This window comes from Oncorhynchus clarkii, chromosome 24 (assembly GCF_045791955.1).
Source record: "Oncorhynchus clarkii lewisi isolate Uvic-CL-2024 chromosome 24, UVic_Ocla_1.0, whole genome shotgun sequence".
NCBI classification, from domain to species: domain Eukaryota; kingdom Metazoa; phylum Chordata; class Actinopteri; order Salmoniformes; family Salmonidae; genus Oncorhynchus; species Oncorhynchus clarkii.
This window is the reverse complement of record NC_092170.1, coordinates 27,267,286-27,294,724: the sequence shown is the minus strand read 5'-3', so window position 1 is coordinate 27,294,724 and position 27,439 is coordinate 27,267,286. Positions and strand designations below refer to the sequence as shown.

Below are 27,439 nucleotides of genomic sequence, written 5' to 3'. Positions count from 1 at the left end.
TGGTCCCTAACTCTCTAACGGTAAGGGTAGCAGAGGAGACATACAAGAGGCAGTGTGTTCAGGAGAGCCAAGGGCATTTGGGCTGCGTTACCCCTTTAGCCCTCTAGTGGGCGCCCTCCTCTCGCATATCAGGCCTGGAGGGACATGGCCATCTGAAAGACTCCTCTCTCTACCACCTTCCATCACTCCCTCTATCAGTCTCTCTTTTCAACAACGTAACGCTAATCAACCCTCGTTGCCATGGAGAAGACATACTCCCTCACGGCCCACTACGATGAGTTCCAGGAGGTCAAGTATGGTGGTCGCTATAGCAGTGGCACCCTTAGCAACGGCATGAGCCTGCACTTGGGTGGGAGCCTGGACCGTAATGTTGGGCGGGGCCGAGGCAAAGGGGGTGGGGCTAGTGATCGGAGTCGGGACCTGAGTGGCATCAACAGCGGACAGGGACTTCCTCGATGGAGCCGCAGGGAGATCTGCCTGCTCTCTGCTCTGGTGTTCGCCGCGGGGATGTGTGTCATCCTGGGCAGCATGCTGGCACTCAAATACATCTCCCTGGACTTCCAGCAGGAGGCGCACTGCAGACAGGACTGCCAGAAGAAACGCTCGTTAGTCCGAGCTGCACGCTTCGTCCAGGCCAACATCGACCCCACCATCCAGCCCTGCCAGGACTTCTACAGCTTTGCCTGCGGCGGCTGGCTACGACGCCATGGCATCCCAGAGGACAAGCTGAGCTACGGCATCATCACCGCCATCGGAGAGCACAACGAGGAGAAGCTACGACGCCTCCTGCTGGAGCCCGTGCGCCGGCACACCGTGGACTCGGCTGAACGCAAGGTGAAAGAGTTCTACCGCTCCTGTGTGAACATCCAGGAGATTGACAAGCTGGGGTCGGGGCCCATGACAGAGGTGATTGACAGCTGTGGTGGGTGGGACCTGGTTGGAGTGCCCTCTGGTGGTGCGGGGTGGGAGAGCAGTACTGCACCAGCCAGACCAGACTTTGATGAGCTGCTCTATAGGACCCAGGGGGTGTACAGCACAGCTGTCTTCTTCTCTCTCACTGTCAACGTAGACGATAAGAACTCCTCACGCAACGCTATCAGGGTAAGAATGTGTGTATGTATGTGTCTGTCTGTCTGTGAACACCTACTGTTTATCATCTGACAGATGTACCATCTGTTTACTTACATGTCGGTGTTGTTTACACGTGTTCATATGTGTTCTCTTGTGTGTGTATTTATAGATTGATCAGGAGGGGCTCACACTGCCTGAGAGGACTCTGTACCTGGGGCAGGATGAGGACAGTGTGAAGGTAAAGGATTACCCCCTCCCTCTTTCTATCCACCACTCCATCTCTCCATCTGTTCACTTATCGACCCACTCCTTTCTTTTCCATCTATCCACCTGTTTGTTCCTGTCATCGCTGTTCCCTTTGTTATCCTGTCTGCTCGGTCATATGTCACACTGCTGTCCATTGACCATTAATAATGATGTCATGTTGTTGTCCAATGTCCATTAATGATGATGTCATGGACAGATCCTGGCAGCTTACAAGGCCCTGATGGAGCGTCTGCTAAGCATGCTGGGAGCTCACAATGCCACTCAGAAGTCCAAAGAGATCCTACAGCTGGAAACACGCCTGGCCAGCGTAAGTCTATGTCTGTGTGTGTGTGTGTGTGTGTGTCTGTGTGTTCAGTTCTAATGTTTCTTCCCCTCTGTTTCAGATCACTGTGTCTGAGTATGATGAACAGAGAAAGGACATCAGCATTATGTACAACCGCATTACCCTGAGAAAACTACAGCACATCGCTCCCAGTGTGAGTACCACACACACCACACACACATATGTATTGTGTGTGTGTGTGTGTGTGTGTGTGTGTGTGTGTGTGTGTGTGTGTGTGTGTGTGTGTGTGTGCGTGTGTGTGTGTGTGTGTGTGTGTGTGTGTGTGTGTGTGGGCAGAAGTGTGATGGATTAAAAGCTGAACTCCAGCAGAGCATTGTAAAGAGTGTGTGTGCGTGCGAGGCGGGGGGCCATTCTACGCCCTGTAAACCGTTCATACTCACGCCTCTGTGGCTCAGCGAAGCTGTCCGCCCTGCAGGGATAGAAGGAGACCAACGGGGGGCTACGGAACGAGGGAGGTGGGAGGAAGAGAGGGAGAGAGAGGGTAGAGAACGGGAGAGGACGGGATACATGGTGGTCGACGGGGGACTACAGAAGGAGGATGGAGGGAGGAGGGGGGAAAGGAGACAGAGGGGAACCGATGTAGGAGCATATGGAATGAATCTGGGGGAGAGAGGGACTGAGCGGGTAGAGAAAGAGGGAGTAGAGGGGGGAAGACAGGAGGGGAGAGCCATAAGGTACGTTGGAGAGCAGCAGAAAACTGATTGAGAATTCAGAGCTGCTCCATCACTTCTGATTGGAGAAGAAGGGTGGGGATAGGAGGGGAGAGAAGGGGGGAGTGAACATGAAAGGAGAGAGAGATGGATGATGTGAGCTTCACTAGCATCACTCATAAAACGAGAGAAAGAAACATGAGAGAAAAAGAAAGAAAGAAAGAATACAAGAAATGTGAAAGAGATTACTAAAAATATGCAAATGGTGATTGAAATTGACATACAGAGAGACAGACAGATGGATGTAGAGACAGACAGCAAAACCCAGGGGAGGAGTAATAGACAGTAGCTGTAACTGTTGGTTAGACAGATGGACAATTAGATATACAGATGTAGGATCTTAATTGATCACTCTTTTGTTGCTGAGAATTTTATTGCACATCACAAAATGCAGATTTGTAGTGTATTTGGATTTTAAAACGACTTCTAAGGTTTGTAATTTCCACTTTGAAATTTCTGACTTGATTTACCCTGACAAAAAATGTATCAATTGCTACAAAAATGTACATTCATTATAATCCACATAATAATTCACATTTCCTGTTGCTGAAGGATTATTTTCCTGCTCAGGATTATCAGTCCACGCTCAGACAGACAGACATGGTCAAATTATGTTCATACTGATTTATCCCTCTCCACCTTTCCCTCTTTCACTCTCTTTCACTCTGATCTACTATCCCACTATTGCCTGTTAATAATAGTGGGAGATTATGAGACCATTTGGGATTACAGGGATGCGAAGTTAAGGAGGAACTTTGTGTTGTGGATGACCTAAACTGTGAGCAGGGGTTTCTAACAATCGTTTTTTCTTATCTTGCTAAAACTGAAACCTCCTCTCCTCTCCTCTCCTCTCCTCTCCTCTCCTCTCCTCTCCTCTCCTCTCCTCTCCTCTCCTCTCCTCTCCTCTCCTCTCCTCTCCTCTCCTCTCCTCTCCTCTCCTCTCCTCTCCTCTCCTCTCCTCTCCTCTAACCTGTCTCTACAGCTGCACTGGAAACGTTTGTTGGACAGAATCTTCCATGATAACTTCTCTGAGGATGAAGAGATTGTGGTGTTGGCTACTGACTACATGGAGAAAGTCTCAGAGATCATCAATACCACCTCCAAAAGGTGAGAGAGATAGGGAGAGTGGAAGGAGGGGAGGAGGGGAAGGGTGGGAGGAGGGGAGGGGAGGGTGGGAGGAGGAGAGGAGGGAAAGGGTGGATGAGAGGCAGAGGAAGAATGCAAAGGTTAGAGAGTTACATGGAACATCAATGGCATAAGATACATGAGTTTTGAGGATGTGTAAGAATTTTTGTAGGAGTTGCTGAATTAGTGTTTACTAGGGCTGTTACTATACACTGTGTCATGTTGTAGTGTCATAGTGTGTATACACATGTTTTACTAGGGCTGTTACTATACGTTGTGTCATGTTGAAGTGTCATAGTGTGTATACATTTGTTTTTGAGTGTGTGTGTATGTGGGGGTGTTGTGCTGTTAAAGGCAGCTCTTGTCAGACTCCAGAGGTGGCTGTGAGGGCTAGTGGGAGTCAGGTTGCCTGTTACTACTGCTGACAGCTCTCCAATACTGACCGGTGTTATACTCTACTCTACACTACACTACACTTCACACCTGTCTGTCTGCCAGTCTGTAGTAGTCTGTCTGTAGCCTACTATCTCTCAGTTCATTTTAGTTCATATAATTACAGTTACAATTACAGTACATTTCAATTTATGGTCTGTCTGTATAGCTTTTTTATCTTTCAATACTCTATACCTCCAACCTTATCCTTCATACCCCCCCCCCTCCCTCATCCTTCATACCCCCTCCCTCATTCTTCATACCCCCTCCCTCATCCTTCATACCCCCTCCCTCATTCTTCATACCCCCTCCCCCTCCCCCTCCCTCATCCTTCATACCCCCTCCCTCATTCTTCATACCCTCCATCATCATTCATACTAACTCCCTCCCTCATCATTCATACCCCCTCCTCCCTCCCTCATCATTCATACCCCCTCCCCCCTCCCTCATCATTCATACTAACTCCCTCCCTCATCTTTCATACCCCCTCCCCCTCCCTCATCATTCATACTAACTCCCTCCCTCATCATTCATACCCCCTCCCCCCTCCCTCATCATTCATACTAACTCCCTCCCTCATAATTCATACCACCTCCCCCCTCCCTCATCATTCATACTAACTCCCTCCCTCATCATTCATACCCCCTCCCCCCTCCCTCATCATTCATGCTAACTCCCTCCCTCATCATTCATACCCCTGCCTCATCATTCATACCCCCTCCCCCATCATTCATACCCCCTCCCCCCTCCGTCATCATTCATACCCCTCCCTCATCCTTCATACTAACTCCCTCCCTCATCATTCATACCTCCTCCCCCCTCCCTAATCATTCATACCCCTCCCTCATCCTTCATACTAACTCCCTCCCTCATCATTCATACCTCCTCCCCACTCCCTCATCATTCATACCCCCCTCCCCCCTCCGTCATCATTCATACCCCTCCCTCATCTTTCATACCAACTCCCTCCCTCATCCTTTATATCCCCTCTCTCCCTCCCTCATCCTTCATACCAACTCCCTCTCTCCTTCCCTCATCATTCATACCCCCTCCCTCCCTCATCCTTCATAACAACCCCCTCTCTCCCTCCAGCTGTATTCCTGCTCTTATCTCCTTTCCTCCTTTTTCTCTGTTCTTGTACGTAGTTATATCAGTTCTTGAGTAAGATGTTCTTTGAAATGAGAAAAGAGACACACAGTGGGGTGAGTGCTCTCATAAAATGTCACGTCACTTAATATCAGATAATGTAATATTAATCTTATCATAATCCTCTTTACTATAATCACCCTTATTACCGTCACTGTGGTGACGACCGGCATTACAGCCAATCCACTTTGATCCTCAAGTCGCTGGAGGCTCTGGGGATTTTGTGTCTTTTCTTTTGTTTCCCCCCTTCCTCCATGTATCTCTCCATCCTGGTGATTTCAGTGATAAACCCCTCGCTTCATGTTCCCTCCTCTCTCTGTTTTCTCCTTCCTCTCTCTTTTTACTGTCTGTTTTCTCCCCCCTCCCCCTCCCTTCCCCTCTCCTCCTCCCTCCTCCCTCCCTCCCTCAATGGGAAACATATGTTAACATTGCCAAAGCAAGTGAAGTAGATAATAAACAAAAGTGGAATAAACAATGAAAATGTACAGTAAACATTACACTCCCAAAAGTTCCAAAAGAATAAAGACACTTCAAATGTCATTATGTGCAAATAGTTAAAGTACAAAAGGGAAGATAAATAAACATAAATATGGGTTGTATTTACAATGGTGTTTGTTCTTCACTTGTTGCTCTTCTCTTTTGGCAACAGGTCACAAATATTGCTGCTGTGATGGCACGCTGTGGTATTTCACCCAATAGATATGGGAGTTTATCGAAATTGGGATTGTTTTCTAATTACATTTTAACTGCATACTTGTTGTTTGTGTAAATGGATTTTATAGTGTGTTTTTCCCCCAACACCACTTTCCATCAATGTGCATAGCAGATCATCATGCCAAATTGAGTCAAAAGCTTTTTTGAAATCAACAAAGCATGAGAAGACTTTGCCTTTGTTTTGGTTGTTTATCATTTAAGGTGTGCAGGGTGAATATGTGGTCTGTCGTAATTTGGTAAAAAGCGAATTTGACATTTACTCAATACATTGTTTACATTGTTTATGATAATGCAGATGATTTTCCCGAGGTTGCTGTTGACGCATATCCCACAATAGTTATTGGGGTCAAATTTGTCACCAATTTTGTGGATTGGGGTGATCAGTCCTTGGTTCCAAATATTGGGGAAGATGCCAGAGCTATCTCTGAGCTGTTGTTAGTTTAGTGTTTTCAAATTTTCCCAGAAGTGGTTAGAGTCTCTGTATTCTTCAATTACATTGATCTGATTTCTGACGTGCTGCTCCTTCTTTTTCTGTAGTGTATTTCTGTATTGTTTTAGTGATTCACCATAGTGAAGGCGTAGGCCCAGGTTTTTCCCGGACTTTATGTTTTTGGTTGGATAGGTTTCTCAATTTCATTCTTAGGTTTTTGCAACCATTTGTCATTGCTGTTAATTTTCTTCGGTTTTCCGTTTGACATTTTTAGATTTGATAGGGAAGCTGAGAGGTCAAATATACTGTTTAGGTTTTCTACTGACAAGTTTACACCTTCACTATTACAGTGAAATGTTTTGTCCAGGAAATTGTCTAAAAGGGATTGTATTTGTTGTTTCCTAATTGTTTTTAGGTAGGTTTCCACACTACATTCCTTCCATCTATAGCATTTCTTAATATTATTCAGTTCCTTTGGCTTTGATGCCTCATGATTGAGTATTGCTCTGTTCAAGTAGACTGTGATTTTGCTGTTATCTGATAGTTGTGTCAGTGGGCTGACTGTGAACGCATTGAGAGACTCTGGGTTGAGGTCAGGGATAAAGTAGTCTACAGTACTACTGCCAAGAGATGAGCTATAGGTGTACTTACCATAGGAGTCCCCTCGAAGCCTACCATTGACTATGTACATACCCAGCATGCAACAGAGTTGCAGGAGTTGTGACCTGTTTTTGTTGGTTATGTTGTCTTAGTTGTGCCTAGGGGGGCATATGAGGGAGGGAATGCTGTCACCTCCAGGTAGGTGTTTGTCCACCTGTGTGCTGAAGGTGTCCGGTTCTTGTCCAGTTCTGACATTTAGCCACAGACTAGTACATGTCCCTGGGACTGGAAATTATTTATTTCCCCCTCCAGGGGACTGCCAGCTCTTTGTAAACTACAGTAGAGGGAAACCAATGGGTCCATCGCCTCTATACCATGTTTCTTGTAGGATGACAATGTCTGTACTTCTGATTTTAGGCCAAAGGCAGATGACCTCGGGCCTTGGATATTCCAGAATGAGATAGTGAAGGCTTTGTGTTCCATAAAGTGTCCAGTGTTGTTATTCATGTGGTTTGGCCTCAGACCAGTAAGTGTGAGCAGAGCCTGCTGAGCATCTGGTACATGCCATTGGCTTGGGCTAGTGTAAGAGTGGGGTTTGGGCCTGTTTGCCTGCTCATGGCCTGGGCATGGGGTGGACAGGAGGGGCATAGGTCTGATCTGATGGGACCTAAATGGGGTGTGGGCATGGTTGACTTGGGGTGTTGATTGGTTGGGGTGGGAGTGTGGATGTCGCTGGTAGTGCTGTGGTCTGGATGTAGGTCCTCTTGGCGTGGGTCCTCTATGTGTAGGTCTGGGGGGAGGTGTCCGGCAGGTCTGGGATATTGTCTCGCTGGTCTGGTTGGGGTGTCTGTTGATCTGTTGCTCCTGTGGGAAGTGTTGAAGCTGTGGTTGAGGGTGAGATCCTTTAGGGTCCGGGCGAAGGTGGGCACTGCTGCCTTGTATAGGTGGACCTGGTCAAAAAGGCTGTTCAAGTCCAGGGTGGAGTGGGGGGCCAGGTAGACATTTGGTTTTGAGGCACAGTCACAGGAAATAGTTGCGTTTAGCCGCTGTATGGTGGCAGGGGGGAAGTCTTTTCGTGGTAGCAGGGTGGAGATAACCACTTGTGCGTTGGGGAAAGTAGAAGAAGTTTTTTCAATCACTCCCTTGAGTGCTGTGGCCACCCTTTCCTGCTGTGTTCTCAGGTTGTTTGTGCCTGTGTGTATTATTATGTGGCTGGGTGACCCTATTTGGTCCTCAGACAGAAGGTCTAGGGTGTGTTGAAATCAGAGTTTAGACACTGTATGTTTGGGGAAAGGTTTATTTTCTTATATATATTTCCAGTTTGAGTCCATAAGGAGTAAAAATCTGTGGCTTGTATATGTTCTCAGTGAGTGTGGGGGGGTTGTCAGGTGGGCTATCAGGGTGGCTGACAGGGGGGTGCTCAGAGAGGGTGGGATCCCCTGGGCTTGGGGTTCTTCATTTGTCTGACCTGCTGTGATGTTGAGGCTGTGGTCAGGTTCTGGGGTGGGCTGTTCTGCTGGCTTATCTGCGGGGGTGGCAAGTTCTCTTATGGGTTGTTCTCTGTCACACGTCATCTTTCTCACCTTCTCCTCTAGTGTTATGTTCTTCGCCTTCTCTTTCTCCGATGATGTTATTTCTCCACAAGCCAGAGTGCAGATATGTCTCTCTCCACCTCCAGGTCTGGTTGAGGGGGTGTTGTTGAGCTGGACCATTTTTTTGTGCTGACTTGAGTGTGTTCACCTGCTGTTCCTGCTCCACCTAACTTACCTCCAGGTGGGTGAATTGATCCTTCATTTCAATGAGGGAGTAGTACTCTGTGCTGGGAGGTTGACTTACCGCTTGGGGTTGCTTGACTGTGGGGTTGTATAATTAAGAGGTCTCAAGAGAAAGCTTATCCTGCTGAGCTCTCTCTTTAATTATGTGAACATCCAGCTGAAACTGTTTGGGGTTGCCCTGTACCATTACTGTTCCAGACTTGTACAGGTTGACATTGGCTGACTCAGAGTCCTCATTGTCTAATATGCTGAGTTTCCACCCATTACTAACAACCCCCCTCTTACCAGAGAGGTAGTGTGTTAACCTGTTGGATCTCTAGGGGCGCTATTTCATTTTTGGATAAAAAACGTTCCCGTTTTAAGCGCAATATTTTGTCACGAAAAGATGCTCGACTATGCATATTCTTGACAGTTTTTGAAAGAAAACACTCGGGAAGTTTCAGAATCTGCAAAGATATTGTCTGTAAGTGCCCCAGAACTCATTCTACAGGCGAAACCAAGATGATGCGTCAAGCAGGAAATGAGCAGAATCTCTGAAGCTCTGTTTTCCATTGTCTCCTTACATGGCTGTGATTGCGCAAGGAATGAGCCTACACTTTCTGTCGTTTCCCCAAGGTGTTTACAGCATTGTGACGTATTTTTAGGCATATCATTGGAAGATTGACCATAAGAGACTACATTTTCCAAGTGTCCGCCTGGTGTCAAGCGTGGAATTCGGTGCGCAAACGCCAGCTGCTTGTACTTTTCCATTTGATTGAGGGGAGAAACCATGCTTCCACGAACGATATATCATTGAAGAGATATGTGAAAAACACCTTGAGGATTGATTCTAAACAACGTTTGCCATGTTTTCAGTCGATATTATGGAGTTAATTTGGAAAAAAGTTCGCGTTTTGAGGACTGAATTTTCGTTTTTTTTTTTGGTAGCTAAATGTGATGTACAAAACGGAGCTATTTCTAATACACAAAGAATCTTTTTTGGAAAAACTGAGCATCTGCTATCTAACTGAGAGTCTCCTCATTGAAAACATCCGAAGTTCTTCAAAGGTAAATTATTTTATTTGAAGGCTTTTATGTTTTTGTTGAAATCTTGCGTGCTGGATGCTAACGCTAATGCTAACGCTAAATGCTACGCTAGCTAGCCACTTTTACACAAATGATTGTTTTCCTATGGTTGAGAAGCATATTTTGAAAATCTGAGATGACAGTGTTGTTTACAAAAGGCTAAGCTTGAGAGATGGCATATTTATTTCATTTCATTTGCGATTTTCATGAATAGTTAACGTTGCGTTATGGTAATGAGCTTAGGTCTGTAAATAGAATCCCGGATCCGGGTTTGGTCGACGCAACAGGTTAATATAGCACGGTGCCATGCCAGGGGATGATCTGTGTGGAAGATTAAGTTGCTTATGTTCCCATTTTATGGCAGTCAGCAAAAAGTGTCTCTTGATTTTCCATAAAGAGCTTATTTTTGTACTTTTTTTGTGCCTTCTCATTTTTTACTTCCAGAGGGTACTGTATTGTAATGACCTCTGAACAGCGAGAGGGGGCTTCAAAGGCCTCTGCATTTGGGTGGAGTAGGCTGTGCAACTCTCCTGCCATTGTTGGGCTCAAGGGATTTGACACCTCTCGCTTCACACCTCAGTGCTAATTGAAGTTACAGTCAGATATGTTCTGTCCTAGCAAGCTTGGTAGCCTTAACTTAGCATTCAGTCCTTATAAAGTAAAATATATCATTGTAATGTGTTTTTCTTCTTGGCTTTAAAAGTAGCTTCAGGCTTAACATGACTCACTCAGTTCCAGGTTGGATGGTGTTTTCAGGTTTTTGTTGTTCGTTTTCTTAGAGCATTTGCTGTATAGCTTGGAAATAAGAATCTTTGGTAGTAAGAATGGTTCCAGGCCATCTTGTCCAAAATCACGTTGTAGGTTTGGAGTTTGGATTTGGAGTGAAGGTTATGTTGTGGAGGGTAGTATCCTGTATATGTCCTTGTGAAAAATACAAGTTTATCTAACTCTAAAAAAAACGTGCTGAAAAATGCGGGAGCTCATCTGCTCATCTGTTCTCTCTCTCTCTCTCTCTCTCTCTCTCTCTCTCTCTCTCTCTCTCTCTCTCTCTCTCCATTATCTGTTTTTAATGAAAGGTTAGCGTCGCTGTTTCCTCACACACACAGGCGGACTCCTGTTCCTACCACTACCCACTGTGCACCCCTTTGTTAATTTGCATAAGTGATGAGAAATGCCCCTGTGCTTCTCAGTGTGGGGTCTCTCCACTGCTCTTTATGAGTCTCCAATTACACAGCTACCCACACATACACGAACACACACACACGCGCGCACACACACACACACGCACGCACGCACACACACACACGCAGGCACGCACACACACACACACACACACGCACACACACACACACACACACACACAGAGAGAGATACCATCGAACATTCACACCTACATGTGAGCGATCCCATTGATATAAACAACCACACACTCACGCCCAGACACACACATCCGCTCACAAGCACTCTTTCTCTTTCTTATAAACACACACAGACAGACAGAGGGACACACACACAGACAGAGGAACACATACACAGACAGAGGAACACACAGACAGAGCAACACACACAGACAGAGCAACACACACAGACAGAGCAACACACACAGACAGAGCAACACACACACAGACAGAGCAACACACACACAGACAGAGGAACACACACAGACAGAGGAACACACCTCTTTGGGACACACACACACCTCTTTAGGACACACACACACCTCTTTAGGACACACACAGTCACATTTGGGCCAGGCAGGGGGTGAGGCTGTGACAGAGGTGTTTGACGGAGGCCAGCCGTACATCTGTCTGCTTTATGGAGCAGCAGAGCTGAGAGGCCCTGGGAGGTCACTAATGCAGCCCAGAAACAGGTCTTTGTCTGGGCTCTGGACACGCTGGGCTGTGGCCTCCACCATGGGTTACTGTCACTCACACCACATACTGCCTGGAGAGAGGGGGCGGGCGGACACACACTCACTCATAGACACACTTGCAGGAATACATACAGTCTTAGTCTGTTCTCGCAGTGAGAACTCACTGAGCTTCTCAACCTGCTGAGTGGCAAAAGAGTGACAGACAGTGAAAGAAAAGAAAACACACAGACACTAGAACTAGAACACTAGAACAGTATGTGGTTAGAGAGTTGGACTAGTAACCGAAAGGTTGCAAGATCGAATCCCTGAGCTGACAAGGTGAAAATCTGTTGTTCTACCCCTGAACAAGGCAGTAATTAACCCACTGTTCCTAGGCCGTCATTGAACATATGAATTTGTTCTTATTGACTTGCCTAGTTAAAGGAAAAATAAAAATGTTTAAAAAAAATGTGTTCCCCTCCTGTCATTCAGACAGTTCAGATCCATGTGTCAGAGCCCCACAGTCAGAGGGAGAGTGGAGAAGCAATTCCACACACACTTACACTTTTTACAAGGCCTCATTGTGTGTGGGCTTCTTCTTTCTGTCACCCTCAGTTTAATTCTTGAGTTATTTGCTTACACATATTCCTTTTTAAACCCTGTGTAGTCCCGTCCCATCTCTCTCTCTTTCGCTTTCTCTCTCGCTCCATTCTCTCCCCCACCCTCCTTCTCCCTCCCTTCTCTCCCCACCCTCCTTCTCCCTCCCTTCTCTCCCCCACCCTCCTTCTCCCTCCCTTCTCTACCCACCCTCCTTCTCCCTCCCTTCTCTCCTCCACCCTCCTTCTCCCTCCCTTCTCTCCTCCACCCTCCTTCTCCCTCCTTTCTCTCTTCCACCCTCCTTCTCCCTCCCTTCTCTCCCCACCCTCCTTCTCCCTCCCTTCTCTCCTCCACCCTCCTTCTCCCTCCCTTCTCTCCTCCACCCTCCTTTTCCCTCCTTTCTCTCCCCCACCCTCCTTCTCCCTCCCTTCTCTCCCCACCCTCCTTCTCCCTCCCTTCTCTCTTCCACCCTCCTTCTCCCTCACTTCTCTCCCCCACCCTCCTTCTCCCTCCCTTCTCTCCCCACCCTCCTTCTCCCTCCCTTCTCTCCTCCACCCTCCTTCTCCCTCCCTTCTCTCCTCCACCCTCCTTCTCCCTCCCTTCTCTCCTCCACCCTCCTTCTCCGTCCCTTCTCTCCTCCACCCTCCTTCTCCGTCCCTTCTCTCCCCCACCCTCCCTTCTCTCCCCCACCCTCCCTTCTCTCCTTCTCCCTCCCTTCTCTCCTCCACCCTCCTTCTCTCCCCACCCTCCTTCTCCCTCCCTTCTCTCCCCACCCTCCTTCTCCCTCCCTTCTCTCCTCCACCCTCCTTCTCCCTCCCTTCTCCCCTCCATCCTCCTTCTCCGTCCCTTCTCTCCCCCACCCTCCTTCTCCCTCCCTTCTCTCCCCACCCTCCTTCTCCGTCCCTTCTCTCCTCCACCCTCCTTCTCCGTCCCTTCTCTCCTCCACCCTCCTTTTCCCTCCCTTCTCTCCTCCACCCTCCCTTCTCCCTCTCTTCTCTCCCCACCCTCCTTCTCCCTCCCTTCTCTCCCCACCCTCCTTCTCCCTCCCTTCTCTCCTCCACCCTCCTTCTCCCTCCCTTCTCCCCTCCATCCTCCTTCTCCGTCCCTTCTCTCCCCCACCCTCCTTCTCCCTCCCTTCTCTCCCCACCCTCCTTCTCCGTCCCTTCTCTCCTCCACCCTCCTTCTCCGTCCCTTCTCTCCTCCACCCTCCTTTTCCCTCCCTTCTCTCCTCCACCCTCCCTTCTCCCTCTCTTCTCTCCCCCACCCTCCTTCTCCCTCCCTTCTCTCCCCACCCTCCTCCTTCTCGCTCCCTTCTCTCTTCCACCCTCCTTCTCCCTCACTTCTCTCCCCCACCCTCCTTCTCCCTCCCTTCTCTCCCCACCCTCCTTCTCCCTCCCTTCTCTCCTCCACCCTCCTTCTCCCTCCCTTCTCTCCTCCACCCTCCTTCTCCGTCCCTTCTCTCCTCCACCCTCCTTCTCTGTCCCTTCTCTCCCCCACCCTCCCTTCTCTCCCCCACCCTCCCTTCTCTCCTTCTCCCTCCCTTCTCTCCTCCACCCTCCTTCTCTCCCCACCCTCCTTCTCCCTCCCTTCTCTCCCCACCCACCTTCTCGCTCCCTTCTCTTCTCCACCCTCCTTCTCCCTCCCTTCTCCCCTCCACCCTCCTTCTCCGTCCCTTCTCTCCCCCACCCTCCTTCTCCCTCCCTTCTCTCCCCACCCTCCTTCTCCGTCCCTTCTCTCTTCCACCCTCCTTCTCCGTCCCTTCTCTCCTCCACCCTCCTTTTCCCTCCCTTCTCTCCTCCACCCTCCCTTCTCCCTCTCTTCTCTCCCCCACCCTCCTCCCTCCCTTCTCTCCCCCACCCTCCCTTCTCTCCCCCACCCTCCCTTCTCTCCCCCACCCTCATTCTCCCTCCCTTCTCTCCTACACCCTCCTTCTCCCTCCCTTCTCTCCTCCACCCTCCTTCCCCCTCCCTTTTCTCCCCCACCCTCCTTCTCCCTCACTTCTCTCCCCCACCCTCCTTCTCCCTCCCTTCTCTCCCCACCCTCCTTCTCCCTCCCTTCTCTCCTCCACCCTCCTTCTCCCTCCCTTCTCTCCTCTACCCTCCTTTTCCCTCCTTTCTCTCCCCCACCCTCCTTCTCCCTCCCTTCTCTCCCCACCCTCCTTCTCCCTCCCTTCTCTCTTCCACCCTCCTTCTCCCTCACTTCTCTCCCCCACCCTCCTTCTCCCTCCCTTCTCTCCTCCACCCTCCTTCTCCCTCCCTTCTCTCCTCCACCCTCCTTCTCCGTCCCTTCTCTCCTCCACCCTCCTTCTCCGTCCCTTCTCTCCCCCCCCCTCCCTTCTCTCCCCCACCCTCCCTTCTCTCCTTCTCCCTCCCTTCTCTCCTCCACCCTCCTTCTCTCCCCACCCTCCTTCTCCCTCCCTTCTCTCCCCACCCTCCTTCTCGCTCCCTTCTCTCCTCCACCCTCCTTCTCCCTCCCTTCTCCCCTCCACCCTCCTTCTCCGTCCCTTCTCTCCCCCACCCTCCTTCTCCCTCCCTTCTCTCCCCACCCTCCTTCTCCGTCCCTTCTCTCCTCCACCCTCCTTCTCCGTCCCTTCTCTCCTCCACCCTCCTTTTCCCTCCCTTCTCTCCTCCACCCTCCCTTCTCCCTCTCTTCTCTCCCCCACCCTCCTCCCTCCCTTCTCTCCCCCACCCTCCCTTCTCTCCCCCACCCTCCCTTCTCTCCCCCACCCTCATTCTCCCTCCCTTCTCTCCTACACCCTCATTTTCTCTCCCTTCTCTCCTCCACCCTCCTCCTCCCTCCCTTCTCTCCCCCACCCTCCTCCTCCCTCCCTTCTCTCCTCCACCCTCCCTTCTCCCTCACTTCTCTCCCCCACCCACCTCCTCCCTCCCTTCTCTCCCCCACCCTCCTCCTCCCTCCCTTCTCTCCCCCCATGTTGCTGGGTTCTATTGACAAGACCCAGACAACTGCCTCCAATCCCATTAACCAGATGAGCTGATGTCCAATGAGGCTGAAACATTAATGACAACACCAGCGTCTCTTTACAACCTCTCCTCCTCTCCCTATCATTCCCTCCTTTCTCTCTGCTCATCCATCTGTCACTCTATTTCTCACACTCACCTCAATGAGAAGTGTGTATGCATGTGGTTGTGTGCGTTTGTGTGAATAGTGAAAAGTTAGACTGTGGGTAGAAGCTGTATGACCATTATTACAGAAGGTAATGTCTGCAGGTATTCTGGATGGACATTGTATTCTGTCTTAATAATGGGCTCCATTACAATCCAGTCTTCTCATGATTTTTAATTCCCATCCCATTGTGATTCAGGGCTATTGTTTGATCATTAGAATACATTTTACTAAAGCTATTTCCATCTAATCTCACAGGTCTCCTAAATCTTCCCACCACCCCACCAACTCTATCTGGGATTAGATTTTGACACACACACACACATACTCTAGCTATGCCCCTTGCAAACAAGTCATCTGCAACAAATGAATAAACAGGTGTTTTTATTTAACCATGTAAACAAACTCAAACACACACACACAAAACCAAGCGAAGCTGCCACACCTACAACATACTGATCTGTACTGATTATAAGAGGTATAAAAGAACAAGGACACTGAGTCTTCTTCTTCCTTCCTTCCTCCCTCCCTCCTCCTCGCTCTCCCTCTCTCTTCTCAATTAATTTCACTTCAGAAGTGCTTTGTTGGCGAGACACTGGGGCTGCCTTGCCAAAGCAATTTGGATTTAATATGCAGCACGCGTGTAAAAAATAAAAACAGAAAACAAAAAGTGTTTCACGTGGAGCAAAGTCTCGCAGTAGGAGACCGGGCCAATTGTCCTGAGGACAGAATGGTATGTTCATTCTGTGGGATCCCTCAACGCATTAAATACAACTATACTTTACTGAGAAGAGAAAATAACATTTGAATACATGAATGAAATACACATTTTTTATTTTATTTTTTTACTTCTACTCGTCTGAGTCACTCTTGGACTCTTTTCATTTGCTGTCCATCTCTCCTCTCTTCCCCCAACAGATACTCTCGGTCTCTCTCCTCTTCTCTAACCTGCTTGTATCTCCTTTACTTTACTCCCCCCCTCTCTCTCTCTCTGTCCATCTCTCCTCTCTTCCCCCCACAGATACTCTCGGTCTCTCTCCTCTTCTCTAACCTGCTTGTATCTCCTTTGCTTTACTCCCCCCCTCTCTCTCTCTGTCCATCTCTCCTCTCTTCCCCCCACCGATACTCTCGGTCTCTCTCCTCTTCTCTAACCTGCTTGTATCTCCTTTGCTTTACTCCCCCCCTCTCTCTCTCTGTCCACCTTTTCTGTCTTCCCCCTTCTATATTTTTTGCTTCTCTCTTTTTCAGAGGATTCTACATTGAATCTCTGTAGGGGCACTCCTTAATTATACAAAAAAGGCTTGTTAAAAACTAAAACTCATCGTTCCCCCCTTCTCTCTACCTCCTCCCTCTCTTGCCAGGGTTCTCCATAACTACATGCTGTGGCGGATTGTAGCAGCTCTCAGTGAACACCTGTCCACGGCGTTCCGAAGCACCATCCATGAGTTTTCCCGAGAGATTGATGGTACGGAGCGTCAGCTGGAGCTGGGGATGCTGTGTCTCACCCAGGCTAACAAACATTTTGGCATGGCCCTGGGAGCACTCTTCGTCAAGCAACACTTCTCCTCTCACAGCAGGGCCAAGGTAGGGCAGCTTCTATCTTTGTCCTTCTGTTTCTACATCTCTCCTTCACAGCAGGGCCAACGTAGGGCAGCTTCTATCTCTGTCCTTCTGTTTCTACATCTCTCCTCACAGCAGGGCCAACGTAGGGCAGCTTCTATCTCTGTCCTTCTGTTTCTACATCTCTCCTTCACAGCAGGGCCAAGGAAGGACAGCTTCTATCTCTGTCCTTCTGTTTCTACATCTCTCCTTCACAGCAGGGCCAAGGTAGGGCAGCTTCTGTCTCTGTTTCTCTATTTCTTCATCTCTCCTCACAGCAGGGCCAAGGTAGGGCAGCTTCTATCTCTGTCTCTCTATTTCTTCATCTCTCCTCAAAGCAGGGCCAAGGTAGGGCGGCTTCTGTCTCTGTCTCTCTATTTCTTCATCTCTCCTCAAAGCAGGGCCAAGGTAGGGCAGCTTCTATCTCTGTCTCTCTATTTCTTCATCTCTCCTCAAAGCAGGGCCAAGGTAGGGCGGCTTCTGTCTCTATCTATTTCTTCATCTCTCCTCACAGCAGGGCCAACGTAGGGCAGCTTATATCTCTGTCCTTCTGTTTCTACATCTCTCCTCACAGCAGGGCCAACGTAGGGCAGCTTCTATCTCTGTCTCTCTATTTCTTCATCTCTCCTCACAGCAGGGCCAAGGTAGGGTGGCTTCTATCTCTGTCCCTCTGTCTCTGACTGTCTCTCTTTCTTTGTTACTTTCTGTAATTGTTTGGTGAAGTAGATTTGAAAATGTCTCTCTCTCTCTCCATCCCACTCTTCCATCGTCACACCTTAACCCTCTCTTTTCTAGTCTGCCTCTATATATTGTCTTCTTTGTTCCAGGGGATGTGGTTTCCAATGGCATCTCTAACCCCTCTGACCCTTCTCTTTATTTAAGCTCTTAATTCTCTATTCCTCCTTCTGTCTCATCCCTCTCTCCCCCTCTGTTGTGTTCAATGCCAACCTTGCCTCAACCCCAGAACCTAGCCATAGGCACTTTATGTTGGAATTTCCTACATATGACAGCTAACCCATCCTTTCAGTTTCAGATCTATGAAAAGTGCCTAGGGGCAGGAGCAGGGGGCGAAGGGTCTATTTGGCGTTGGGCGTACACAATATAGCTATCTCTCTGGCCCACTCCCAATGGAACCTTTTGACAACTGACCTCTAACCTCCAACCCATATTATCTTCCCACAGGTACAGGAGCTGGTAGAGGACATAAAGCACTCACTGGACCTCCGGCTGCAAGAGCTGGACTGGATGGATGAGGTGACCAAGGAGGCAGCCAGGGCCAAGGTCAGATTTCCACACTACCTTATATATAACCAAAAATATACTGTAGGCCTGCTGTATTACCATTTAGGATGAAAGCAGGTTTTTTTTATTCTGGATGAGTCTAATACTGGTTTAATAAATCCCTATCTGAGAATGTTGTCTAATACTGGTTTAATAAATCCCTATCTGAGAATGTTGTCTAATACTGTTTATTAAATCCCTATCTGAGAATGTTGTCTAATACTGGTTTAATAAATCCCTATCTGAGAATGTTGTCTAATACTGTTTATTAAATCCCTATCCGAGAATGTTGTCTAATACTGTTTATTAAATCCCTATCTGAGAATGTTGTCTAATACTGATTTATTAAATCCCTATCTGAGAATGTTGTCTAATACTGGTTTATTAAATCCCTATCTGAGAATGTTGTCTAATACTGGTTTATTAAATCCCTATCTGAGAATGTTGTCTAATACTGGTTTATTAAATCCCTATCTGAGAATGTTGTCTAATACTGGTTTATTAAATCCCTATCTGAGAATGGTGTCTAATACTGGTTTATTAAATCCCTATCTGAGAATGTTGTCTAATACTGGTTTAATAAATCCCTATCTGAGAATGTTGTCTAATACTGTTTATTAAATCCCTATCTGAGAATGTTGTCTAATACTGTTTATTAAATCCCTATCTGAGAATGTTGTCTAATACTGGTTTAATAAATCCCTATCTGAGAATGTTGTCTAATACTGTTTATTAAATCCCTATCTGAGAATGTTGTCTAATACTGGTTAATTAAATCCCTATCTGAGAATGTTGTCTAATACTGTTTATTAAATCCCTATCTGAGAATGTTGTCTAATACTGGTTTATTAAATCCCTATCTGAGAATGTTGTCTAATACTGGTTTATTAAATCCCTATCTGAGAATGTTGTCTAATACTGGTTTATTAAATCCCTATCTGAGAATGTTGTCTAATACTGGTTTATTAAATCCCTATCTGAGAATGTTGTCTAATACTGGTTTATTAAATCCCTATCTGAGAATGTTGTCTAATACTGGTTTATTAAATCCCTATCTGAGAATGTTGTCTAATACTGGTTTATTAAATCCCTATCTGAGAATGTTGTCTAATACTGGTTTATTAAATCCCTATCTGAGAATGTTGTCTAATACTGGTTTATTAAATCCCTATCTGAGAATGTTGTCTAATACTGGTTTATTAAATCCCTATCTGAGAATGTTGTCTAATACTGGTTTAATAAATCCCTATCTGAGAATGTTGTCTAATACTGGTTTATTAAATCCCTATCTGAGAATGTTGTCTAATACTGGTTTATTAAATCCCTATCTGAGAATGTTGTCTAATACTGGTTTATTAAATCCCTATCTGAGAATGTTGTCTAATACTGGTTTATTAAATCCCTATCTGAGAATGTTGTCTAATACTGGTTTATTAAATCCCTATCTGAGAATGTTGTCTAATACTGGTTTATTAAATCCCTATTTGAGAATGTTGTCTAATACTGGTTTATTAAATCCCTATCTGAGAATGTTGTCTAATAATTTCAGAATATAAGGTCTTAATCCTTTTAGAGCACGTGCTGAAACAAACGGGTCTCCAGTATAATCCCATTATAACAGTCTGCTCATGTGTGTGTGGTCTATGAAGGATAAGGCAGCTAAATATTTGCAGTCTATTTTTCACTCCCCCTCTTCTCTTTCACTCTCTCTTTCTCTCCCCCTCTTTTTTCTCTGACCCTTTTCTCCCTTCCCTCTCTCAGCTGCAGCATATGATGGTGATGACAGGCTATCCAGACTTCCTCCTCAAACCAGAGCTCATAGACCAGGAGTACGGGGTGAGACAACTTTTACTTTTGTGAAATAGCACAGTTACAAATATATGGCAAATAGAAATCAAACTGGATGGACATAAGAAATAGAGGAAGGCCAAAACTAAAAACAACCAAATATAACCATTGTAAAATAGATTGTGTCTGTAAAATGTGTATAGTATGTAAGTAGGAAGTAGAAGCCTAAGTGTTATTGTTTAATAGTTTACTCCAGTTGGGGGAGGGGTGGTAGGGTTTTGGGGAATAATAAAGGAAGGTATATTCTAAAAATATGTGTATATGTATGTATGTGTGTATATGTATGCATGTTGATATATATATATATATATATATATGTAGGTTTGTGTATGTATGTATATAGAGTACTGTGCAAAAGTTTTAGGCAGGTGTGAAAAAATGCAGAGAAAGAATGCTTTAAAAAACAGAAATGTTAATAGTTTAGATTTATCAATTAACAAAATACAAAGTGACTGAACAGAATAAAAATCTACATCAAATCAATATTTGGTGTGACCCCCCTTTGCCTTCAAAACAACATAAATTTGTCTATATACACTTGCACACAGTTTTTGAAGGAGCTCGGCAGGTAGTTTGGCCCTAACATCTTGGAGAACTAACCACATTTCCTCTGTGGACTTAGGCAGCCTCAGGTGCTTCTCTCTCTTCATGTAATCCCAGACAGACTTGATGATGTTGAGATCAGGGCTCTGTGTGGGCCATACCATCACTTCCAGGACTCCTTGTTCTTCTTTACGCTGAAGATGGTTCTTAATAACTTTCGCTGTATGTTTGGGGTCATTGTCATGCTGCAGAATAAATTTGGGGCCAATCAGATGCCTCCCTGATGGTATTGCATGATGGATAAGTATCTGCCTGTACTTCTCAGCATTGAGGAGACCATTAATTCTGACCAAATCCCCAACTCCATTTGCAGAAATGCAGCCCCAAACTTGCAAGGAACCTCCACCATGCTTCACTCTTGCCTGCAGACACTCATTTGTGTACCCCTCTCCAGCCCTTCAGTGAACAACCTGCCTTCTGCTACAGCCGAATATTTCACATTTTGACTCATCAGTCCGATGCACCTGCTGCCATTTTCTGCACCCCAGTTCCTGTGTTTTCGTGCATAGTTGAGTCGCTTGGCCTCGTTTCCACGTCGGAGGTATGGCTTTTTGGCCGCAAGACTTCCATGAAGGCCACTTCTGACCAGACTTCTCCGGACAGTAGATGGGTGTACCAGGGTCCCACTGTTTTCTGCCAATTCTGAGCTGATGGCACTGCTGGACATCTCCCGGTTGCAAAGGAAAGTCATCACGATGTGTCTTTCATCTGCTGCAGTAAGTTCCCTTGGCCGACCACTGCTTCTACGGTCCTCAACGTTGCCTGTTTCTTTGTGCTTCTTCAAAAGAGCTTGGACAGCACATCTGGAACCCCTGTCTGCCTTGACATTTCTGCCTGAGAGAGACCTTGCTGCTGCAGTATAACTACCTTGTGTCTTGTTGCTGTGCTCAGTCTTGCCAAGGTGTATGACTTTTGACAGTAAACTGTCTTCAGCAACCTCACCTTGTTAGCGGAGTTTGGCTGTTCCTCACCCAGTTTTATAACTCCTACACAGCTGTTTCTGTTTCAGTTAATGATTGTTTCAACCTACATATTGAATTGATGATCATTAGCACCTGTTTGGTATAATTGTTTAATCAGACACCTGACTATGTTCCTACAAATCCCTAACTTTGTGTAAGTGTACCTACGAGAATTGATGCTGTTTTGAAGGCAAACGGTGGTCACACCAAATATGGATTTGATTTAGATTTTTCTTTTGTTCACTCACTTTGCATTTACTCAATTGATAAATATAATCTATTAACATGTCTATTTTTGAGCGCATTCTTACTTTACAGCATGTTCACACCTGCCTAAAACTTTTGCACAGTACTGTATATAAATATATATTTATCCCCAAAATATATAGGGGACTGGAAATGATGTAGACAATTACATTGATGGAAGTGACAATCTATCCGCAATATTAAAGCTGATCCACCCCCTAAAAAAACATAAAAAAATGTCAAACTTTTACTCCCTCACAGACGTACTCTCTCTCCCCCGATTGCTCTTATTGACTTTCTCTCCATCCCTGTTATTTGTTATCCAGTTTGATGTGGATGAAAATACCTATTTCAAAAACATCCTCAACAGCATCAAGTTCAACATCAAGATGTCTGTCAAGAAGATCCACAAGCAGGTGGACAAGACTGCGTGAGTGATGCTTTCAACTGCTCCAGATGTTCAGTGTCACAATAACACAACTAAACACAACTACACACAGATTCAAAATGATATGCACCTCCTGACACAAAACTTGACATTTTATGACAAGAGTAATAGAAGTGATTGAAGATACCATAAGCTTGTCTTTTGTGTGACTGTTTAAAATGTGCTCCTAGGACAGAACTCAAAACTGATTTTGTGTCCAAACAAGCTGAAGCCCTCCACCCTGTACTGCCAAATCATGTCTTCCTCCTTTATCACAAATACACTCCTTTCATGATTCTTATCTCCCTCTGCAGAGAAAACATGTCCTCATGCCTCCATCCGTGTACCCATCTCTCCGCTGCCGTAGGGCCAGTTGTCTTTCCCACCAGAACAGGGGCATCTCTGAATTTCAAAGTTACACAAATCAATGTGTCTGGATTTAAAAATATTATGATGAAGGGACTGTTTTCTTGTGCAGACAGGAACTCTCAATATTGGACAAAATATTGAATGATTTCACCTTAAAATATCTCAAGTTTTGAGATAAATTGCCTGTGACACTTGAGAAGTGTCTGTGTCTCTTGTTGTTTGAAGATGTTTAGTGAATGTAGGATTAATAAACCCCTGATTGACTGTTTCCCTCTCAGGTGGCTCCTTCCCCCTCAGGCCCTCAATGCCTACTATCTCCCAAACAAGAATCAAATGGGTGAGTCAGTGTGTGATCCCAATGCACATCAATGCTCTCAGTATATTCAAGATGACACACTCCCTCTTCTTCTTTCTGGTCCATCCATGTGATGAGGCACCCACACGCCCTAACCCACGTATTCACTTACTTACACCGGCCCCCCTCACTTTCCTCCGCCCCACACACACTTTGTCATCTCCCCTCACTTTTCCACCAATGTTGGCCTCTATTGGTGTCTGCGTCTGCCTCGTGGATCAAATTTACCTCACAGAAAAATCAATGGTGAGTTACAGAGCAGGCAGCAGAGGACAGAGAGAGCCAGACAAACACAGCCATCAGCCACAAGAGCTCATTTTTTACCCTACCTCTCTCCCTCCCTCCTTTTCTCTCCCTCTATCTACCCGACTGTTTATCTTCTGCTATCATCTCTTTCTTTACTTGTAGTATTTCCCGCTGGAATCCTTCAGCCCACGCTGTACGACCCTGAGTTTCCACAGTGAGTACAACTGAACATTTCGAAGTCATTCAACTAATCAACAGCTAATCAAGACATTGATTGGTTGTTTCAAGTGCGTTAGTTAGTAGCCTACTACGCTGGAATAAAAGTCTGCACCCGCTGTACTGTAGTTGTCCAGGACAATCCCTATACACCATTACTTTCCCCTTACATTACCTTTCGTATTCTACCTCCAAACCATTCTCCTCTCCCTTAATGATCACAACACAATCACAGCTATACTGCAACCCTGAACCCCCACAGCACGGTATTATTTATTCACATACTTATTCCATTAGAAGTGATCACCACCACTCCACATAAATGACCGCTGCATCCACCCATGCATACTGATGAATGGAATATGATATTAGATGTGTGTGCGTGATCGTGGTACCTTTCCCTGGAGTTATTACTGCAGTAGCCCTAACCTGCCATGAAGACTGAGGCTAGTCCAGCGCTGCTATCAGGCCCCAGGTAATGAAGCCTCACTCAGCCAGTTAGTTTATTCAGGTTTGGAGGGCAACTCTCAGCAGGGTATCGACGTCCTGTCAGAAAGTCATTTTCAGACTTGGTCATGTGGATAGCCGCAGGCCTCTGGCAGTCCCTGCATCGCATCAGTCTCCATCTGCATGGTCTGCCAGACTACACCCAGACTACAGACTACACCCACCCAGGTCAAGGAGAGGTGGCCAGAACTCTCCCTCTATTCAGTTATTAACATAGTTAGGTATGATTTCAATGGGTCAGATTATGATTCATGTAACATTCTACTGTCCCCTTCAGGACAGGGGTTAGAACTGCAGGCTGATAAAAAGTTTCAGTTTGTGTTATGTGTTATTATTATAAATACATTTAGCTGTTGTCCTCATATGCTAAGTGATTAGTAGCTCATCCCCTCTCTCCCTCATCCCTCTAGATCTCTGAACTATGGAGGAATAGGAGCCATCATTGGCCATGAGCTGACACATGGATATGATGACTGGGGTGAGAGAACGCTTCTTTGTCTTACACGTGTCCTAGAAAAATGTTAAATCCAATGGGGCATGACCAGTAGTAGCCTAACAGTAGTAAAACTGTAATATCAGTGTAATATCAGTTCTGAATAAGGGGTTCATGTCTTTTGTCCACATTGGTCATCCTAACTCAAGCCTCTTGCCCCCCCATCTAAGTGGGTCGTCACTATCAGACCATGCTGCAAGGTATGGAAGTCCCGCCTCCCCTTAACCCAACCAATGAAATCAGTCAAATGACTTAAGAGAGTAAAAGGTTATAGCCAACAACTGTACCTTGCAGCATGGCTGAATAGTGACCACAATGCTAAATTATGTAATCTTTCTCTCAGGGGGCCAGTATGATCGCTATGGCAACCTGAAGCAGTGGTGGACGGAGGAGTCATACAAGAAGTTTCAGAAGAAAGCAGAGTGCATCGTCAAACTCTACGACAACTTCACCGTCTATAACCAGCGGGTGGGTGCATAGCATACCTTGTTACACTGCTTACTAGACACTCACACACACCTGTAATGGGAGTTGCAATGGTATCTTTCCCCTGTGTGTCTGTAGGTGAATGGCCGTCTGACTCTGGGGGAGAATATAGCAGATATGGGAGGCCTTAAACTGTCTTACTTTGTGAGTGAAATCATCCAATAGGCTGTGCTAGCTGTCAATCAATATTGATTACCATCTGTCAGGGCTCTATTCAATCAGCATCACGGAAGATCAGCTTTACAGCGTGATTTACATTTTAAAGACATTTTCCTGCTCTAGCGAAGACTGCATTCACGGTAAACGCTGCATGTCGGCTCAATCGGAAATGACCTTAACATTTATATAGCAGAATCCTCTTCAGTGTTACAGATTAAATAGAGCCCTCAATCACTATCTCTGTGGACTAATGACAAGCTACAGTATGTTTGTAAGCCCAGGTCTCAAATCTCATATATCTCTCTCTCCATCTATCTCTCCAATCCTCTGTTACACTCTCTCCCACTCTCCAGGCATATCAGAAGTGGATCAGAGAACATGGTCCAGAAAGACCTCTCCCTGGACTCAAATACACACATGAACAACTACTCTTCATCGCCTTCGCACAGGTACACAAACAACTACGTACAGACTGTTGTTAGTCTTGGGAATCTTTTTATTTTTAGTTGGAGTAAAGATTATATTTTTTATGGTCTTTACTGCTGTCTCCTCTCTCCTATTAGAACTGGTGTATGAAGAGACGGTCTCAGTCCATATACCTGCAGTTACTGACTGACAAGCACGCACCAGAACATTACAGGTACATACACTTCCTCACTTTCCTGATGTGCATCAGCCTATCACAGGCCATACCTAATATGACTCCCCTCTCCGATTGGACCGTTCTCTCTCTATCCCCTCTACCTCTGCAGGGTGATTGGCAGCGTGTCCCAGTTTGATGAGTTTGCCCGAGTGTTCCACTGTCCAAAGGGTTCCCCCATGCACCCTGTCGACAAATGTTCTGTATGGTGACCCCTCAACACTGACCTCTGAACTTCACCACCCACCAACAACTAGAACTTACCTGTGACCTGAACTAAACTCTTCTAACCAACCTATCAGACATTATGTTCAGTTTCACTTTCATCTCAATCCTGGGACTACCTTTTCCTATTATCACAGAATTTGCACGCAAATAATGTCATCACCACCAGGCAAAACCATGATCACTTCACTGTCTACTCATGTAGACATCCAGTGCTTGACTTGGGCAGGAGCTCCCCAGAGCAGAGTACCGGCACCTCAAATGTTCTACTGCTTGAGCTCCTGATTCTCTTATAGAATATTAGCTCAAAGTATTGTGGAGCTCTTACACCAACATGAGTACCTGCACCTATTTGAGTACCTGTACCTATTTAAAAGTCAAGCACTCATTTAAGCATATCATTTAATCTATTTTTTACAACAGATGTACTGTATCATGGGATTACCTTTTTGGTTTTGAGTTGTGTGATGTCAATTCATTATAATTATTTGAATCACTTTTGACAGTAGTCAAGTGTTATTAAATCCAATTTAATGCAACAGGTTCAGAGTTGGTGTTATCAAGAACTTTGTGTAGAAGGGATTGGGAATGGGGATTGTACTGCCTGAAAGACAGTGGCCAGTATGGACTGTACTCACTGGGATCAGTGTGTTGCCAATGTTTTTGTGAGTCTTTTCTATGGGGTAAATAGTGGACACCGTGCTGCCATGCTGCCCTCAAGTGGCTGAACAAAGAAGTGGTCTCCACTGTGGAGTCCTTGTTCGTCTTGACTGCTGTTTCTTGTCTGGTCTTGGCCTTGTGGACATCATTGGAATGGTGTTACTGTGAGTATGTGTGTGTTTGTACGGTTTTGAAGGTCCCTTTTCTAATGAGAGTGGAATCCATAGTGACCTTTTGCTCAGGATTTGTAGCTAAGTGTGTGTCCAGAGGCCAAAGTGCCAAAGAATAGTGATGGAACATCATGGATTAGTCCGTCTAAACCCTTAACCCCTCTACTCCTACCTTAGTGTACATCATGGTGAACTATGCTTCTCGATGCCCCGGATACTCCAAACTCCTCACAACCCCATGTCTCACTGTCACACCCTAGAGTATAGATTCTTTATCAAGAAGACTGTGTTTCTAAGATGGAAACATGGTCCTGTTGAACAACTTCATCTATCCTATTGGACAACTTCAACTGAGAGTCATTTCGATTTGACATTATGGACTCGGAGCCCTTCCTATTGGATTATGTTAACTCCGGGGCCTTCCTTGATACAGCACATACTCTCGCTGATGAACTCTGATGAATGCCCCTGGCCTGGTCTGCATAGCCAAGAAGCTTTCAAAGGAAGGATCAATATGACTGATATTCCACGGTCATAACAAATCATCTACATGCTGTACACACAAACTGTGACTCAAGTCAGAGAAAAAAAAGAAAACAAATTTGTACAGTGATATAAAAAATATATTATAATTTTGTATAAAGAAACTAAAATTAAGAACAATCTATGTATAAGTTATAATTGTACAGTTCTTTTT

At 46.0% G+C, this 27,439-nt stretch overlaps 1 protein-coding gene across 1 annotated transcript; it reads left to right on the top strand.

Moving 5' to 3' along the window:
• On the top strand, positions 1-27,343 carry LOC139382305 (endothelin-converting enzyme-like 1). The gene is made up of 17 exons (XM_071126192.1): positions 1-1,101; positions 1,241-1,309; positions 1,535-1,645; positions 1,722-1,814; positions 3,374-3,498; positions 16,612-16,834; positions 18,032-18,130; positions 19,892-19,966; positions 22,116-22,219; positions 22,864-22,922; positions 23,349-23,400; positions 24,320-24,387; positions 24,746-24,870; positions 24,967-25,032; positions 25,401-25,496; positions 25,611-25,687; positions 25,800-27,343. The coding sequence occupies exons 1-17, from the start codon at positions 241-243 to the stop codon at positions 25,897-25,899; spliced, it is 2,403 nt and encodes an 800-aa protein (XP_070982293.1). The 5' UTR covers positions 1-240; the 3' UTR covers positions 25,900-27,343.
• Positions 27,344-27,439: the final 96 nt, after the last annotated feature.